General features: G+C 38.8%; 1 protein-coding gene across 2 annotated transcripts in view; it reads left to right on the forward strand.

The window, feature by feature from the left end:
* Positions 1-17,806, forward strand: part of Kif24 (kinesin family member 24) — a 68,789-nt gene that overhangs the window by 23,762 nt on the left and 27,221 nt on the right. For both annotated transcript variants that reach the window (XM_076935158.1, XM_034502417.2), the window contains 2 exons: positions 8,202-8,840; positions 13,103-13,286. In XM_076935158.1, the coding sequence (XP_076791273.1) occupies positions 8,227-8,840; positions 13,103-13,286 (798 nt within the window). In that variant the 5' untranslated portion in view covers positions 8,202-8,226. The remainder of the gene's footprint in view (positions 1-8,201; positions 8,841-13,102; positions 13,287-17,806) is intronic.

The raw sequence follows: 17,806 nt of genomic DNA on the forward strand, positions 1-17,806 counted from the left end.
AGACATGTGGACAGAAAACACAATGAGACACACGTGGACATTGGTGCACCAAGGATAAGACAATAAACAAAGAAGGCAGAACTAAGAATTTCTCTTAGTTTCTCTTAGTCTAAAACGTCTCCTGAATTTTCTCTTGTTCCTAGGAGAGCTCTGAAACAGCCTTTCCATTCTTTTTGCTGGCATAACCCAGAGAGAGAACAACTGCTTTTTCAAAACCCGTTCTCTCTCTGAAGTTTAAGATCTAACACTTTATCCCTTTCTTTAGGAGATGTAGCTGTGGCTGCTTTTTTAGTTTTCCAATTTCTTCTAACCCTGCTCTTTCTCGTCTGAGGCAGCTCTTGAAGGCTGCGGGCATCTGCCAGTCTCCTATCCCGAATTCACTGTCACCCCTAGGCAAAGTAGGCATCGGGTCAACACCTATTTGACCTAGACCTATACCTATCCCTCACAACGCACTTCCTGCAAACATGGCCTCCTAAACTTACCTAGCGCTAGATTCAATATTGTTTGCTACTTCCTAAGTGCGCGGGATACATTCTTTTATTACCTTTTTCCCGTGGGGCCCCACCTAAGACAGTGTTTCCTCAGCTGGTCCCCGTTTTCAAGTCCCACGATGGCGCGCCAATCTGTAGCCGCCCGCGGCCACAAGTCAACTGGATTCACCTGAAAGGGGGGCTGGGAATGAAAGGGGAAGGAGGGCGAGAAGAGATGAGGCCAAGACAAAGTTCTCTGATCAAGGCCCCAAGCTTTAATGTTCGGCTCTCAATTTAAAGGGGAAGACCCAACCCACAACCCCTCCTGGTTTCAGATGGGTGGGATAATCCATAGTCCATTCCAGGTCACGGCCGGAGATGCCTCAAGGCAAGCCCAGGGGCAGTTCTGCTGTGTTCCGGGAAACCAAGGTGGGTAACTCCACCTAGATCCCGTCACTTGACCTTGTTGTGGTAACCAAGGTCTCTTCAGGCTTGCTCATGGTGGGGGGGGAAGGTACAAGAATCTATCACAAATACATTTGAACATGTTTGTAGAATATATTAGCATACCTAATTGCATAATGTATTGAAGTTTTAGTCAGGTTTTTTAAGTGTAAAAAGAGGGCAGAGGGATAGCTCTGTGTTGAGTGCTTGTCTAGCATTAATAAGGCCATATGAGGTTCTGGGTTGGTCTCTTAGGGTTTCCATTGCTGTGAAAAGACACCATGACCAAGGCAATTTTTATAAAGGACAAGATTTAATTGGGTCTGGCTCTACAGGTTCAGAGAGATTCTATCTATTATCATTAAGGCAGGAAGCATGGCACTGTCCAGACAGGCATGGCACTGGAGGAGTTGAGAATTCTATATCTTGTTCCAAAAGCAAACAGGAGGAGACTGGCTTCCAGGCAGCTAGGAGGAAGGTCTCTTCTTCTTCTTCTTCTTCTTCTTTTTTTTTTTTTTTTTTTTTTTTGGTTTTTTGAGACAGAGAGGAGGAAGGTCTCTTAAAGCCCAACCCCACAGTGACACACTTCCTCTAACAAACTCACACCTAATAGTGCCAATAGTCCCTGGGCCAAGCGTATTCAAACTACCACCGCCTCTAACATTGCAGAAAATTCTAAATATAACATAACATAAGACCCATAGTTGTTAAATAATTTGACCATGTATATTAATTCTGTTTCTTGGTTTCTTTTTCTTTTCTTTTTTCTAAGATTTGTTTATGTATATGAGCACCCTATTCAGTGAAATACAAATCACAATAGGAAAGACAGTAACTACCAACATTTATTGCTATGTAATAGTCTACTCCTTTTGGTTACCCACTAGTACTACCCATTCTCCTTCCTGTAAGAAACTACTGTCATTAATATTGCAACCTACCAAGGATATCTTATGTCTGATAAGCAAAGATAGAGTTCTATTTTGGATCAGTTAACTTTCTCTTTAACAAATGGTGCCTTTATGAACTAGTCTGTACTTAGCAATATATTGAAAAGCTTTTTTTTTTTCAATAAATATTGTAGAGTTAAGTTTTATACTTACTTCATAGTATTATTCCACTTGAAAGACAACTATAATTTATTTAGTGAGTCTTCATTGCTTTGCTCTTACCAATAGTGATATAATGATTTTGTACTTTTGTCATTTTGTATTTATACACAGTAGCTGTGGGGTATTTCTAGAGCTGGGTAATGGGTAGTTGCTGGATAGTGAATTTGCCTATAAAATATCTATTTATATACTTATTTTAGTTTTTAGAGACAGGATTTCTCTATTATAGCCCTGGCTGTGTCACTTTGTAGATCAGGCTGGACTTGAATTCACAGAGATCTGCCTGCTTCTGCCTCCTGAGAGCTGGGATTAAAGGCATGTGTCACCATGCCTGGCTTGAAACTTTATTTTTACATGTATTTATTCATCTGTGTAAGTAATATGTACAAATCACATTAGGAAAGACAGCAGTTAACACTTATTGCTATGTAATGGTCTACTTCTATGTACACGTACGTGTGCATGTTTATATATATGCCTATATGAGCATATATATAATGATGAGCAGAGATCAGAAGATATCAGATGCCTCAGAACTGAAATTATTGGCATCTTAAGGTTGCCCAGTTTGTTATGTGAGTCCTGGGATCTAAACTCCATTGCCTGAACAGCAGTCACTGCTAACCTCTGGCCTAGGGCCTTGCTCATGCTAAGCATGCACTCCTCCGCTGGTATCCCTCCCCAGCCTTTACATTTGACTTTTTGACAGAGATTGATCAGTAAAGTAAAATTATCATCTGAGTAAAATTTTCAATACATCTATCCCCCAAATCTGGAAGTTTATTTTGTTTGTTTTTTTCTTTTTATTTTGATTTGTGGCTCAGTGGTAGAGCTCAAATGTTTTTGTTTGAAGTTGCAGGAATAATTCTGAGGAGTAATTTCAGGTGTTAAAGAAGGGATGAACTTTTGTAAAATGGAATACAATTACAGAGAAGCATGTTAAATTTGAAAACAAAGGAACATAGGCTAACTTTAGTGCACATAAAAGTAGGATGGCCACAGCTGTGCTAGAACTTCACAGCTACCTTGATCTGCATGTTCAAATTACTGCTATTTTAAAATTATTATTGTTATATCTTTCTCTTCCTATGATATTATAGGTTATACAAGTGTTTCAAAATTAATGTTTTAATTTCATTTATTAGGAATGCAATAGAGGCTGTGATTATCAGACTTGAACTGAGAAATGTTTGCTTTGGCACCAAGGGAATTGGTGTGCAAAATACAGAATCTTAGGCAGCCTGGGCCTAGCACTTACAGTCTGTTCCCATGGGTTAGCTGACCAAGTAGAGAGTGCAGCTGCTTAGTATTTACTTAAATCAAAACACTGAAGGTAGAGTAAGTTCTGTTCTAGTCTTAAATGCTAGGTGGTGAAGATAGGAGAAATACAGAAATAACAATAACAATGGTAATAACTGCCACCACTTACTAAACATGGAATATTGAATGTGTCCCAGCCATTATGCTGGGTTTGTTTGTCTCTCACTCAAACAGGTCTCAGACTTGCTCTGTAACCAAGAATGTCTCAAACCTCTAATCTACCTGCCTTTGCCTCCCAAGTGCTAGAATTAGAGGTATAAGTTACCAGGCCTAGAGTTTTGCACTGCTTGGGAGAGAACCTAGGGTTTTATGCATGTTAGTCAAAGATGACATAAACTGAGCAAGCCCATCCCTCAACCCTGACTGATATTTCTTTATTCAATCCAAAGAATTTAGGGATCCTGTTGCCTTTTTTTCCTCATCAGTGTCTTGAAGCAAGGTGTTATTTTGTACTCTAATTGGCCTCAAACTTTGTGTGTAGTTCTGTTGCCTGGCTAAACCTCAAAGTCAATGCAGCCCTCTCCAATTTCCCAAGTGCTTGGATTGCAGGTCTACACTACCAAACCAACCCACATATCTTTGAGGGGTGGAGGGAGGTACACATACACATGAAGTTGATAATGAGTGCATCTCTTAGTTGCTCTCCGCCTCTCCCCCCCCCGCCCCCACCCCACAGACAACTTTCATTGAATCTAGCACAGGATCATTCTGGAACTTTCAGATTCAGCCAGTCTGGCTGGCCAGTGACTTCCTGAGAGCCTCCAGTTTGTACCTCCCCAGCACTGACATTACAGTCACATACTACCACGCTTGCCTTTTCCTTTTAAGGGGATCAAATTCAGATCACGCTTGTGAGGAGTCACTTTACTGACTGAGCTGTCTTCCCCAGGCCCCAAATATCTTTTTAAACAAACAAAAAACCAGGGTCTCATATAGCCCAGCCTGGCCTTGAGCTTGCAGTGATTCCCCTTGCCTTAGTGTTGGGATTTCAGATGCCCAGCTTCTATGGCATTCCTAATGCAAAGTCGAAAAACAGTGAGTTTCTGAAAACACACTAAGTGATTGTAACTTGTTGCACACTTATACCTCCTTTGTAGGATTGTATGATGATAAACAAATCCAATGCCCAGAACAGTGTCTGTCGTGCATTAAATGTTCAGTAAATACTAGATGTTGTTATGATTTCTGAAGCACCATGTTTGGTTTTTGAATACACCATGTATTCCCTGGTAGGGCCATCTCATTCATGATAGAAAAACACAGTGTCATTCTAGCAAAGATAGGTATTCTAGGTAAGGGGGGGGGGGGGAAACAATAATAAAGGGATTGGTGGTTTTAGTTTTGCTACTGTGTAAGGTGTTTGGAGGTAAAGTGATAGAAAAAAAAAAAAAAAAAAAACCCTAGATCTAGAGATGAAAATCTCATTTTGGGGAAAAGCTCTTGAGCTGTCTTGAAAAGATGGGTATAGCACACACACAGTGACAAGTGATGAGAAGCACCTGACGTTCTTCATTACTGTTAAGAATGAAAATAGTAGAGCCGGCTTAAGAGGCAGCCTGGCAGTTTATTATAAAACCACACATCTTATCATACAATCCAGTAATTATGCACCTTGGCATTTACATAAAAGAGTTGAAAATTATGTCCACATGAAAACTGCATTGATGTTTATAGAAGCTTTTTATTCATAATTGCCCAAACTATATGCATCCAAGATGTCCTTCATTGAGTGAACAAATAAATAAACCAAGGCACACTCACATGTGGAATGGGCTTTAGCAGTGAAAAGAAACAAGCTAACAAGCCATACAAAGACTTGAGGAAATCTCAATTATGAAATGAAAGAGCCAGTCTAAAAGCCAACATGCTATATGCTTCCAATTATATAACATTCTGGAGAAGGAGGAACTGTGGAGGCAGAAAAAAGATTTTTGGGCTCGGTACATGATACATGCCTTTAATCTCCGCACTTGAGGAGGCCGTGGCAGGCAGATCCCTGAATTAGAGGTCAGCTTAGTCTACAACAGTGGGTTCCAGGACAGCCAGTGCTACACAGTGAGACGCTGCCCCACTCCCCATCTGCCCCAGACAAAGAGATCATTAGTGACCATTAAGTAGGTGAGTGGGAAGGGTGAGTAGACAGAACACAGGAGTTTTGGGCAATCAAACTTCCATGTTTTATATAGAGAATACATGAACTGTTTTTTTCAAATTCACAAGTTCTCTAACACTAGATACAAACTCTAAACCAAGCTGTAGACTTAAATAATGATCCTTTATCTGAGTAGGTCCATTAGTGGAGAAAAGAGTACATGTGTGAGACAGGATATTTAGCAAGTTTCTGTACCTTCTACTCAGTTTTTCTGTGAACTTAAAATAGCTCCAAAATCTTAACAAAAAAGGGGAAAGTTTCAGAAGTGAAATTGTAGTTACTGTTATATAATAATCTAGCCCCGCCCCCCAAACTTGGTGACTCAAAACAGTTGTCCTTTAATTTGCTTAAAGCTCTGAGTGTTGGTGATTTGGGCAAGCTTAGTAGTTCTTTACTTGGTCTCACCCAGAGTCATTCCTATGACTGTAATTGTCTAGTGCAGTGGTTCTCAATCTGGGGGTCTCAGCCCCTTTAGGGGTGAACAACCCTTTCACATGGCTCACCTAAGACCATTAGAAAACACAAATATTTACATTATAATTCATAACAGTAGTAAAATTAGTTATATATCAACAAAAATAATTTTATGGTCACCACACCATGGGGAACTGTATTAAGGGGTGGCAGCATTAGGAAGGCTGAAAACCATGACTCTTACGGCAGCCCTCCAGCTGGATAGTCTTAGGATGGCTTCTCTTGCACATCTGGTTTTTTGGCCTTCAAAGTAGTAGTGGCAGTGCATGATCCTCTGGCTAGACTTCTTCACATGGCAGTAGAAGAAGTCTAACAGCAATAGAAGCTAAGGTAGCTCTCCAGCCCTTCATGGCAGTCTATTTCACTGTGTTCTGTTACCCAAAAGAAGTTAGAAGGCCATTCTAGATGCAACGGGAAGAGAAATATACTCTACCCTTGATGGAAGGACTGCAACAATTTTGTGGGCTTGTTTTGCAGAGGGGAAACCTACTCTAATAGATGTCGAGTTAGTATAGGGTGTGTTGCTTGAACCCTTTGGTCTTTTGTTTTGCCTAATTAGTATTTCCTCCAAATTTAGTTATTCAAAGCTCCTTGGTTGTCCTTGTTATCCTGTCCTTAAAACACACATACACACACACACACACACACACACAGAGAGAGAGAGAGAGAGAGAGAGAGAGAGAGAGAGAGAGAGAGAGAGTTTCTCTTAGAACAAAAATAAATTAAAATGAAAGCAATTTTTTCAATAATTAATTGAGTTTTGAAAATTCTGAAGGAAGGATCAAACCATTTTGATAAAGAAAATATAAGGGGCTGGAGAGATGCCCCAGTGGTTAAGAGCACTGACTGCTCTTCAAGAGGACCTGGGTTCGAGTCCAAGCTCACAACTGTAGTCTGTACCTTCATTCTGAAGAGATCTGCTGCCCTTTTCTAGCCTCTGTGGGCATCAGGCATACATGTGGTTCACTGACATACACACAGAGAAAACACTCGTACACATAAAATAAGTAAACAATAATTTTGAAAAGAAATTTTTTTAAAGAGCTAGGCATGGCAGCTCCTGCTTGTCATCCTAGTGTCTGGGAAGTGAAGGCAGTAAGGTCATCACAAGTTTGAGGCCAGCCTGGGCTGCAGAGTAAAGTCCAGTCCAGGCTAGGCTATCTAGGCTATACAAACAAATAAGCAGAGGGCTGGGGAGACAGCTCAGTTAACAGTATGTACTGTTTTTCCAGAGGACTCATGTTTAGGTGCTAGCACTTCAGTTCCAGGGGATACAATACCGTTTTCTAGCCTCAGAGAGCACTACAATCATGCACTCAAAAGCACATTTAAGATACTGATAAAATATTTTAAAGTACAGTTTCAGTTCTTTTTAATATCCTTAGGAACTTGAGCTTGAGTAACAGAAATAATGGAGACCTACTCAGAATTCTGACTGTAATAGACAAAGATTTTGTATTAATTACGACATCACCTATTAGTGTTTAATTAAATTCCTAGTGTTTTAAGTGTTTTAATGTGAAACGCTCAAATTTGTGTCTGTAGTATTCGTTTTCTGGGAAAACTGTTTGATTGATATTTTGTTCAGGTAGATATCTGTGACCACCTTTTAGAATTATCAAAAATACTGAATGAGTTGATTCTGAAGTGGTTGTTTTTACTTCTGTCTTACCTGCCAGTACACAGCAGATTAAAAATGTATTTTTCCTCTAAGCTGTGTTTGTTTATAACTTTGTGGTTGCTATTTTATTCTGCTGTGTATTCTGAAAGAGGTCTTAGCCTTTGTTCATTAATCATAGGAAGCAGGTGTGCAACATGCCTTGCCCTTAAGTGGAACATCTAAAATTAGTCCTGCTACAATCATAGTTGGGTACAAAGTTTCAGCCGTGTGTTGCATGTGTTAATCAGACACTGCAAAGTTGGAAGAAACTCCCAAGCAATAAGTAAGTGGTCTATGTTATGTCTGTGTCCATATATTTATTTAAACATATAAATTAGCAAACCTTTTTATTAAACAGATGAACAAATCACAACTGTTAGTTCATATGCTCTGTGTAAAAACAGCTTTGCTTATAAACTATGCTGTTTAATTATCCATTCCAGAAGAAAAATACCTAGGAAACTTGAGATGATAGCAGTTTTTCTGCATATTTGTCTGTTTTAATTTGTAAAGGAATTTAATCTGTGTATTCTATATGGATGACTTCTTTTTCTCTTTTTCTTCAGAGTTTGTATAAACCTAGTCAGGAAAATGGCATCCTGGTTCTATGAGTGTCTCTGTGAAGCTGAGCTTGCACAGTATTATCCTCATTTTACTGCGCTTGGCCTTCAAAAACTAGATGAATTAGCCAAGGTTACAATGAAGGACTACTCCAGATTGGGAGTCCATGACATGAACGACCGAAAACGTCTCTTCCAACTTATCAAAATCATTAAGATTATGCAGGAGGAAGATAAAGCCCTCACTAGCCCAGAGCTTCCTCTTCAGGCAAGCAACCTGTACTCTAAGCCTCGGGAATTCAGATCTGGGCCCCGAAGACAACTGCGTTTTGATTCTCCTCCTGACAGCAAAGACAAAATGGCCAGCTATGAAATGGGTAGTGTATCCAACTTGTCTGTGGATGAGCAGAGGTCCACTTACCTGAAAGTGCTGGAGCACATGCCACCAGATGATTCCCAGTACCAGACAAAAACAAGAGCCCCAGATGCCTCTGCCGCTGATGCTTATATGCAAACAGAGACCAACGCTCTGCTCTTTTCATCAGATTACTTTTCTCCAAAACTGGGAAATTGTGATATTCCCATTATTCAAAGAGTATCTCATGTTTCAGGATATAACTATGGAATCCCTCATTCTTGTGTCAGGTAATATTTTATTTTTATATTTTTAGGAGAAGTAGGGGAGACAGCCTAAAGCAAAGACAAATTTCTTCTTCGTGACCAGAGGAGTGCAAACCCTCTAAATTTTTAGTAAATGACTATAACATATGAGTGATAGTTAGCAAGTTTTGCCTTAATAATCACAATAAGTGGATAGAAGCAAATTTATGAGGAACTGGAGTTTCCGGATGGCAAAAAGCTGATGTACATTGTTCATGTATATCAAATAAACAGCTGCTACTTACCAGGGTCTGCTGTAGTCCTCTAGCAGACCTGTTGCTGTTACTTCCTAGAGTATAACATGATAGCTTAGTATCCTCAAGAAAGCAGAGTAGTTAACCTACCTTCTACAGTGGAAAAAGAGTCACACCATTCACAGGATTTTTTTTTTTTTTTTTAAGGCCTTCAAATTCATACCAGCCATATGATCTAGAGTGTACTTAAGGCCAGAGAGCAGGTAGTTAAATTGAGTAGTTCTTGGAATAGTTAGGTCATCTGCATACATTGAAACAGGATCCTGATTCTGGCTGCAGGTTTTTGTTTTTATTTTAATCCAGCCTGAAAAAACAGATTATTTTTTTGGTGAGTACAAAGAGTAAGACCTTTTGATGACTATTAGAGGTTATGAGTCAGAATAGCAGTAAACTATTTTCACCTAGTGCTTCAAGACAGAATTTTAAATAAGGTCTCCGAGAGATGAAATACTGAATAATACCAATGATAAGAATGATATAATAGAAAATGTGTTAAAATATATTACTTGTTATATTACTATTAAAGAAACACACACACACATATTTGGTTGTTTTTTTGTTTTTGTTTTTCAAGACAGAGTTTCTCTGAATAGCTTTGGCTGTCCTGGAACTCACTTTGTAGACTAGACTGGCTTTGAACTCACAGAGATCTGACTGCCTCTGCCTCCTGGGTGCTGGGATTTGGTGAAAGTACCAGTAATACTTTGAAATACTTGTTCTAGCAGAACACAGGGATTTAGCACTATTTTTCTTGTTTTAATTGTAGATTGTAAATATGAAAGGTAAAAGACCAGGCTTTCTCTTTTACTATTTTAGTCTTTTATTGAACAACACATAAAATATAAATTACAATTATTTATAAAAATACGTTTCAGTGCTTAACATATCGTGACTTAGAATGCATATTTTAATTTAAATATTGCAGTTACATTTACTTTACAAATATTAAGTAATAGCTATGATGTCTGACTCTAAGTATGAAGATAATTGAGATATCTGGAGGCTCTTAGATGTTAGGGGCAAGGTAAGAGATGACAGACAAACTTAATCATTTGTATCAGGCATGGTACTACATGCAAACCCAGCACTCAGACAAGACAGACAAGAGGCAGATGAGCTCAAGCCACATAGAAATACCCTATCTCACAAACACACAAACCAGAAAGTATGCAATAGGAAAAAGCACACTTCTTTGCCTTTTGAACTTTAAAATTGAAACCACAGACCTTTTGTTTATAAGACTCATCCTGAATCCCTGCACAACTCTAAAAACGACTAGCTGGGCATAGTAGTACAGGAGTAATCCTAGCACTGCATCTGCTCAAGACACAACGCAAGACCTTGTCTCAGAGCCTCACAAATAAAAATGAAAAGGACTAAGCATTTTCTGTCCTCTTTGAATAGCTTCCTGTGGTTAGGCTGTTAATACTCAGCATCTAAAGATTTTAACCCAAAACCCTTGTTTAAATGAGAACAAAACATAAGTAGATTTTATAAAGTAAAAAAGTAGTATAAAGTAGTACTATAAAGTAGATTTATTAAAAAAAGTAGATTTTATAAAGGAACAGATAATAATATGAAATCAAAAAGTAGACTGGAGCCGGGCGGTGGTGGTGCACGCCTTTAATCCCAGCACTTGGGAGGCAGAGGCAGGCGGATTTCTGAGTTCGAGGCCAGCCTGGTCTACAGAGTGAGTTCCAGGACAGCCAGGACTACACAGAGAAACCCTGTCTCGAAAAACCAAAAAAAAAAAAAAAGTAGACTGGATTCCAAAATAATCAGTTAAATACTCTCTTTTTTCTTGTAAAAAAAATTAAGTGAATATGCAAAAGAAGAGAACAGCAAATCCCTATGGATTTGTCATCCAGTCCCATGCCTCAGATGATGTATTAGTCTCATATTCTAATTGAAATAAGAAGATGTGCTTTAAGTTGTCTTAAAATCATGCACTATAAATATTGGAAATTTTGTTTGTTTGTTTGTTGTAAAAACTAATTTAGTTCCTGGCAAAAAAATAATTTTCCAGCCACTTGGATGGCTCAGGAAATCAGAATTTATCTATATCACTATTTAATTTTATACTAAAGTTTTTGTAAATTTTGTAAATCTATTATTAATTTTTAAGGGACTGTCAAATAAATTTTAAAGTGTAAGGAAGGAACATTTATTGCTAATTTGTACTTTTACACAGACCAAAATTATTAATCCTGATGAAAACAACCTGCATTCAGAAATCTCATTTTCAGAGTGAAAATGGAACTTTTTTTTTTTTTTTTTTTTTTTTTTAAAAAACAACCTTGTTTTAGAGAAGTTTCTATGTAAGTGGTTTGTTCTTTGATATGCCACACAAGACTCAGCAAATAAACCTTGTGGAAGATGCTGGATGTTGAATAACTCACTGAGGCCAGTGAGAGTGTATCAAATAGGAACTAGATCTAGTCGTGGACAGGGTCAGTCATAGAATGGTTCTGAGAAGAGGTACATGGTTATATCCTAATGAATGAATACATTCATATCAGGGTGAGGCAAAAAAGAAGTGGGGCTGAGGAGATAGCATGGTCAGTGAAATGCTTGCCAAACAGAAGGACAAGTTTGATCTCCAGCACACATGTAAGAAGCCAGTGTGATAATACGTGCTTGTAATCCCAGCACTGAGGAGGTAGACAGATGGATCTCTGATGCTTGCCCTAGAGTCCAGTGAAAAATTCTGACTCAGAAAACAAGACAGTCCAATCCTGAGGAGAACCACACCTAATGTTGTCTCCTCATACATAGGTTCGCATACAGAGACACAAGAAAAGAAAGAAAAAGTAACAGGACTCAGGGAGGGGCTGAGTGTATCTATGAGGTATAGGAGGTAAAGTACATTGAAACCCACCACCTAAATTGAAACACTTAGTTTCAATCCAGTAGGATTAAAAGAGAAAGAGATGTAAGGTCTGGGGATAGATATCATTCAGTTGTAGAGTGCTTACTTAGCATGCCTCAAACCTTGGATTTAATTCCCCAGCATCAGATAGACGGGGTCTGGAGGTGTATACCTGTGACTCCAGCCTGATTTACAAGAGACTCTATCTCAAAACAGTACAACGGTCTTCAAACAAGAATTGAGATTAATGGTCAAGAAAAATGTTAAGTGTGCAAGAATTGGATTGAAAGGGAACAAGAGATACATGGATTTGGGCTTTGGAAAGGCCTTGCCGACTTAGTAGCAGAATATAGGTAGATTTTGATGACCAGCCAACTGGAGTTTAGGGGTCACAAAGAACACTAGGCGCCACAAACTCACACATCTCAGAGCTAAAATAACAGATGCAGTTTCTAGCTGCCACCGCTGCCTCCTTCCTTCCTTCCTTCCTTCCTTCCTTCCTTCCTTCCTCTTCTCTTTTTCTCCTCCTCCTCCTCCTCTTCCTCTTCTTCCTCTTTCTTCTTCTCTTCTTCTTCCTCCTCTTCCTCCTCCTCCTCTACCTCCTCCTCTACTTCTTCCTCTTTTCTTCCTCCTCCTCCTCTTCTTTGGTATGACAGAGAATGAGGTGATACAGGTTAGAGATGGAAACGAGAGGTTAGCTAGTAAAAAACCTTCATTGCTTTAATGTGGAATTATTTACATGAGTTTGGCATATAGGTGTCATAGGTCTGTAATCCCAGCACATGGGAGATGGAGGCAAGAGGAACTACAAGCTAGCCTTCACTACAATAGTGAGACCTGTCTCAAAACTTGGATTTGATGGTACATACCTGTAGTCCCAGCATTTGGGAAGCTAGGGTAAAAAGTTAGGGTCAGCCTGAGCTACATAGCAAGTTCTACACCACTTTGAGCTACAGAGTGAAACTTTGTCTCAAAACAAAACCAACAAACCAAACAAAAAATATAAATAATTATATTAAAACCCCAAATATATCAAAGATACTCAAAATGTACTGACACTTTGACTGTTTAAGTAATTGAATCCTTTTCTTAAAAATTAAAGTCTATTTGTAAACATATATCAGACAGATCAACTCAGAGAATCCTTGGACTGAAGTGGAGAAAATCAGAGTTTGTGTTCGAAAACGACCTTTAGGTGTAAGGGAAGTACGTCGTGGAGAAGTTAATATTATTACTGTAGAAGATAAAGAAACTCTACTTGTACATGAGAAAAAAGAAGCAGTTGATCTTACACAATATATTCTTCAGGTAGGATCTTTCACTTACTGTGTTTCAAACTAATATTTCCAAGTATGTCAGTTTTTTACTTTATATTTAAACAGTTGATCTAGAATCCAATTTCTGGTTTAGGTATTGATTATTTAATGTTCTTTGTTTGCTTGATTTTTTTTTTATTTATTTTGAGATAGGATTTCACCCCTGCTAGAACTAAAAGAGAGCCAACTGCCTCTGCTTCCCAATGCTGGGACTAATGGCATGTGCCACTGAGCCCAGCCCTTGATTTTTATTCTATGTTATTGATACCTTGGTCCTTCATTCTTTAAAAATTTAGTGGGATTATGATGTACATAGTTAAGAACCATAATTTCTGCATTATGCAATGAAGCTGTACCATATATTCACTTTGAATGTTTACGTGAATTAGCAAAATCAAGGGTACAGATGAGAGAATAAAAAATAAAAAGAAATAAATAAAAAGAACTTAAGTCAGTAATTATTGATGACCAGTTGCTGAGACTGATAGTCACACACTTGGTCTCCTTTTTCTCCTGCATTTTTTTTCTGCATTATGCAATTTGAACGTTTTTGTTTTGTTTTGTTTTGTTTGAGACAGGGTTTTCTGCTGACTGTCCTGGAACTTGCTCTGTAGACAAGGGGGGCCTCAGATTCAGAGCTCCGCCAGCTTCTCCTCCTGAGTTCTGTGGTGAAAGGCATGCACCACCACCATCACCCAGCTGCCTGATTTTTGTTTGTTTGTTTTTGTTTTTTGGGGTTTTTGGTTTCATTTTCTTGTTTGTTTTTGAGTCAGAATATCATTATATAGCCTTAACTGGCCTGAAACTAGCCCAGGCTAGTCTCAGATCAGGCTAGACAAAGATCTGTCTGCCTTTTCCTCCCTACTACTGGAATTAAAGGCATATGTCAGGGCTGAGCTCTTGTTTGTATTTTAAACAAAAGCCTCACTATGTAACCCTGATTGTCGTAGAATTTGTTAGGCATACCAGGCTAGACTTGAACTCGGAGCTGTCCTCCTGCCTCTTTCTCTTGAGTACTAGGATTACAGACATGTGCTTTCCATGTTCAGCAGGGAATGTCAACTTACCACTCTACTGAGTGTGAGTTTTGTTAAGGCAGGCTATGACTCTATAGTCCAGGCTGGCCTGAAACTTTCTGTAGCTCATGCTGGCCTTGCATTCATGACTTTTCTGATTGAGCATGCTGAGTGCTGTTACAGGTATATGCCAGTATGCCCAGGTCTTGAGTGAGTATGAATCTTCTATTTAATAATGGATAGTATATTTTCACATTTAACATATAAGGGTTTAATAAAATACTGCTCAGATGCATAAAAAATTTTAAACTATGAAAAAAGTTTGGTGTTGAAAAGAACTTATTCCAAGTTAGCAAGAAGTACCCATGTATCAATTCTAATTTAGAAGCAACAGATGCCACAAATGAGGAAATCACATAATCACAGTATGTTAAGATTTTGGAATCTTAGGGCTATGGAAATATCCACACAAGCACACAAGGAGCTGAGTTCAGATCCCAGCCCCCCACTTTAAAAACTGGGCATTGTGACAGATAGCTGTAACCCCAGCACTGGGAAACAGAAACAAGAGACAGGCTTTCTGGCCAGTGTACCCAATTGATGAGCCTTGGGTCTAGTGAAAGATCCTGTTTGAAAAAATGAGATTCAGAGTGATAAAGATGCCCAACATCAGTTTCTGGCCTTCATGTGTGCATGCACAGGTGTGTACACACAGATTTTGGAACCCAGAGTTTCTTCTACTCTGAATCTGCCTTCTTAGTCTGCCTTCATAACCATTCATATTGAACATTCATTCTTTCTCTTGTTCAGTTACAAAATGCAGTGACTAGTAACAAGAAAAATGTGGTGATTAATAGGCTGTGCTAGCAGTTCACCTTAGTCAGCTGCGATATTATTCTATTGCAGTAAATCTTCTCACACTGAAGTCAAATTGTTGAAACTTACCCTTTCTTTCAAACTTACATTGTTCTTACAAAAATTAAGTTTCACAGTGGCATCTAGAGTAATCCAATAGTCTTCCTATGGGCAATAAATTACTAAGGCACTGTATAGCTAGCCCAATCATTTTAACAGCTTCATTGATTGTTGATCAATGCACAGTCTATTAGGTTTCAGTGGGAGATACTTACTTTGAAGATAGCCTAAATGATCAATTAGTTGTAAGGCTAGTTAGTTTCATGGCTGCTATAGCCATAGTGATAGCTCTGTCCAATCACCATCCACCCAAAGCCTCCTTAATGATGCTTCAGTCACAGCAATTCCTCCAGGAGGCATCATGTTATCTTTTGTATTTTTCCATTATCCCCAAACACAATATCTTACTCCTTTGTCATTGCCACTGATCAATATTTATTGAATATCCATAGATTCCATGGCATTTTCTCTGCTGTTGAACTTTGGACCTCTGCTCTCATAGGTCAGAGTCCTTATTTGTCAATACTGTGATATAAAAATATCTCTTTTTCCTTTCTTTAAAAGAAGTCTGTATTGAACTTGATGCTAAATAAGAGTGATCCCAGTTCTTTAGGTTTTATTTTGAAACTTGCTCAGGTAGTAAAGCAGAGAATTTGTTTGTGAGTTAAATAACCTATCTTTCCCATTCAAGTATGTCCACCACATACCGATTAAAAATTTTATGCAAGCACAGTAACTCAAAAAAAAAACTAATTATTTTCCTTTCTAAATCATTTCTTTTTGTTTTTCTTTTTCTTTTGTTTTTGTTTGATTGTTTTGTTTGACTTTTATATTCCATCCCTGCCAAATACTGGACATTTAATTCAGGGCCTCACTTGTGCTAGGGAAATATTTACCACTGACTGCATCCAAAGCTCTACCCTACTGTCCAATTTAAAAAAGAAATTCTTGTATTTATTTATTTATTTATTGAGAGAATGTATCACTACCTAGTCTGCTGGCTTGGTATTTCCTCTGAAGCCCAGGTTATATACTTGTGATTCTCTTGCTTTGGCAACTCAAGTTCAGAGATTACAGGCAAGTACTACTAGTCTTTTCAATTTCTACAGGGCTCTCGAGTTGGCTCAGTGGTTAAGAGCACTCACTGTTCTTCCAGAGGGTTTTCATTCAGTCTTAACACCTGTGGTAGGTGCCTCACATCTGTCTGTAAGGCCAGTTCCAGGGGATCCAGTACCCTCTTCTGGCTTCAGTGAGCATCTGGACACACAAGTGGTAGACACTCAGACACATCAGTAAAACATAAATTTGTAAAGGGACTCCAGGACTCACTGGACCAACAGAAGGCCTGTGGTTTTGGTGTTTGTTTAAGACATGGTCTCACTATATAGCCCTGGCTGGCTTGGAACTCACTATGTAGATCAGGCTGACCTGGAACTCAAAAGATCTACCTGTCTCTGTTCCCAAGTGCTGGGATTAAAGGTGTGTGCCATCATGCCTGACAGGGCTGTCTTTAATTTCATGAGACAAAAAGGAATACATGCTCTCTAGAAAGGTACTTCTTGTGGTTCATTGGTTGGGATTTTAGGGGAAGGTAGAGGGCAAAACAAGATGTTATCATGTAGCTCTGACTGGACTAGAGGTCATTGTGTAGAGCAAACTGGCCTCACACCCAGAGATGGGCTTGCCCCTCCCTCCCAAGTGCTGGGATTAAAAAGATGCACCACCATGCCTGGCCCTGATTGGTTAGTTTTTATGACAGCCTCCTTATGTAGCCAATAGTGATTTAAACTTGGGATCCTCTTGCCTCAGTGTCTCCAGTGCTGGAATTATGTATGTGTCCCACTGTTCCTGGCTTAGTTCCAATTATTTAAATTTTTAAAAAATTATACTGTATAGCTCAAAAAGTTAACAGGGCTGTCTCTAAGTATTGTAATTCTCAGTTTGGTTTTCTTCCTGTTTTCTGTATTTCAAATGTTATCAATAATTTATACTTTTTTTTTTTTTTGAGACAGGGTTTCTACATAGCCTTGGCTGTCCTAGAACTCACTATGTAGACCAGGCTGGCCTTGACTTAAAGAGCTCCACCTGCCTCTGCCTCCCCAGTGCTGGGATCAAAGCCATTCCTGGCTATTTGTGTCATTTTTATATTGATATTTTTAGATACAAAGGTAGGATAGATGTTGAATAGGTATATGTTGAATAGGTGTATTTTGATCACTTTCTTTGGTCTCATGTTTAACCATAAAGTAAAGGACTGAATGGATCTGGAAACTATATTAATATGGTAACCCAGACTCAGAAAGACAAGTCTCATGGATTCCCTCTCCAGTTGTAGTATATGTGCTGCTGAAGCAAGTGACGCATCTTCTCTCTCATATGTACGGCTTAGTGTTTAATTGTTAAATGTGTGTGTATGGGGCAGATAGAACTAAAAGGGGCCATGAGTTAAGGAAAGAGGAGAAGGCATGACAGCGTAAGGTGCTTACTAGAGGTGGAAGCAGAAAGATGGGAAAAGAAAGAGGATATTTAAAAAGGATGTTGACAGACAGCTGGGGAGTCACTGAAGGCTAGTGTTGGGGTT

This window comes from Arvicanthis niloticus, chromosome 5 (assembly GCF_011762505.2).
Source record: "Arvicanthis niloticus isolate mArvNil1 chromosome 5, mArvNil1.pat.X, whole genome shotgun sequence".
NCBI classification, from domain to species: domain Eukaryota; kingdom Metazoa; phylum Chordata; class Mammalia; order Rodentia; family Muridae; genus Arvicanthis; species Arvicanthis niloticus.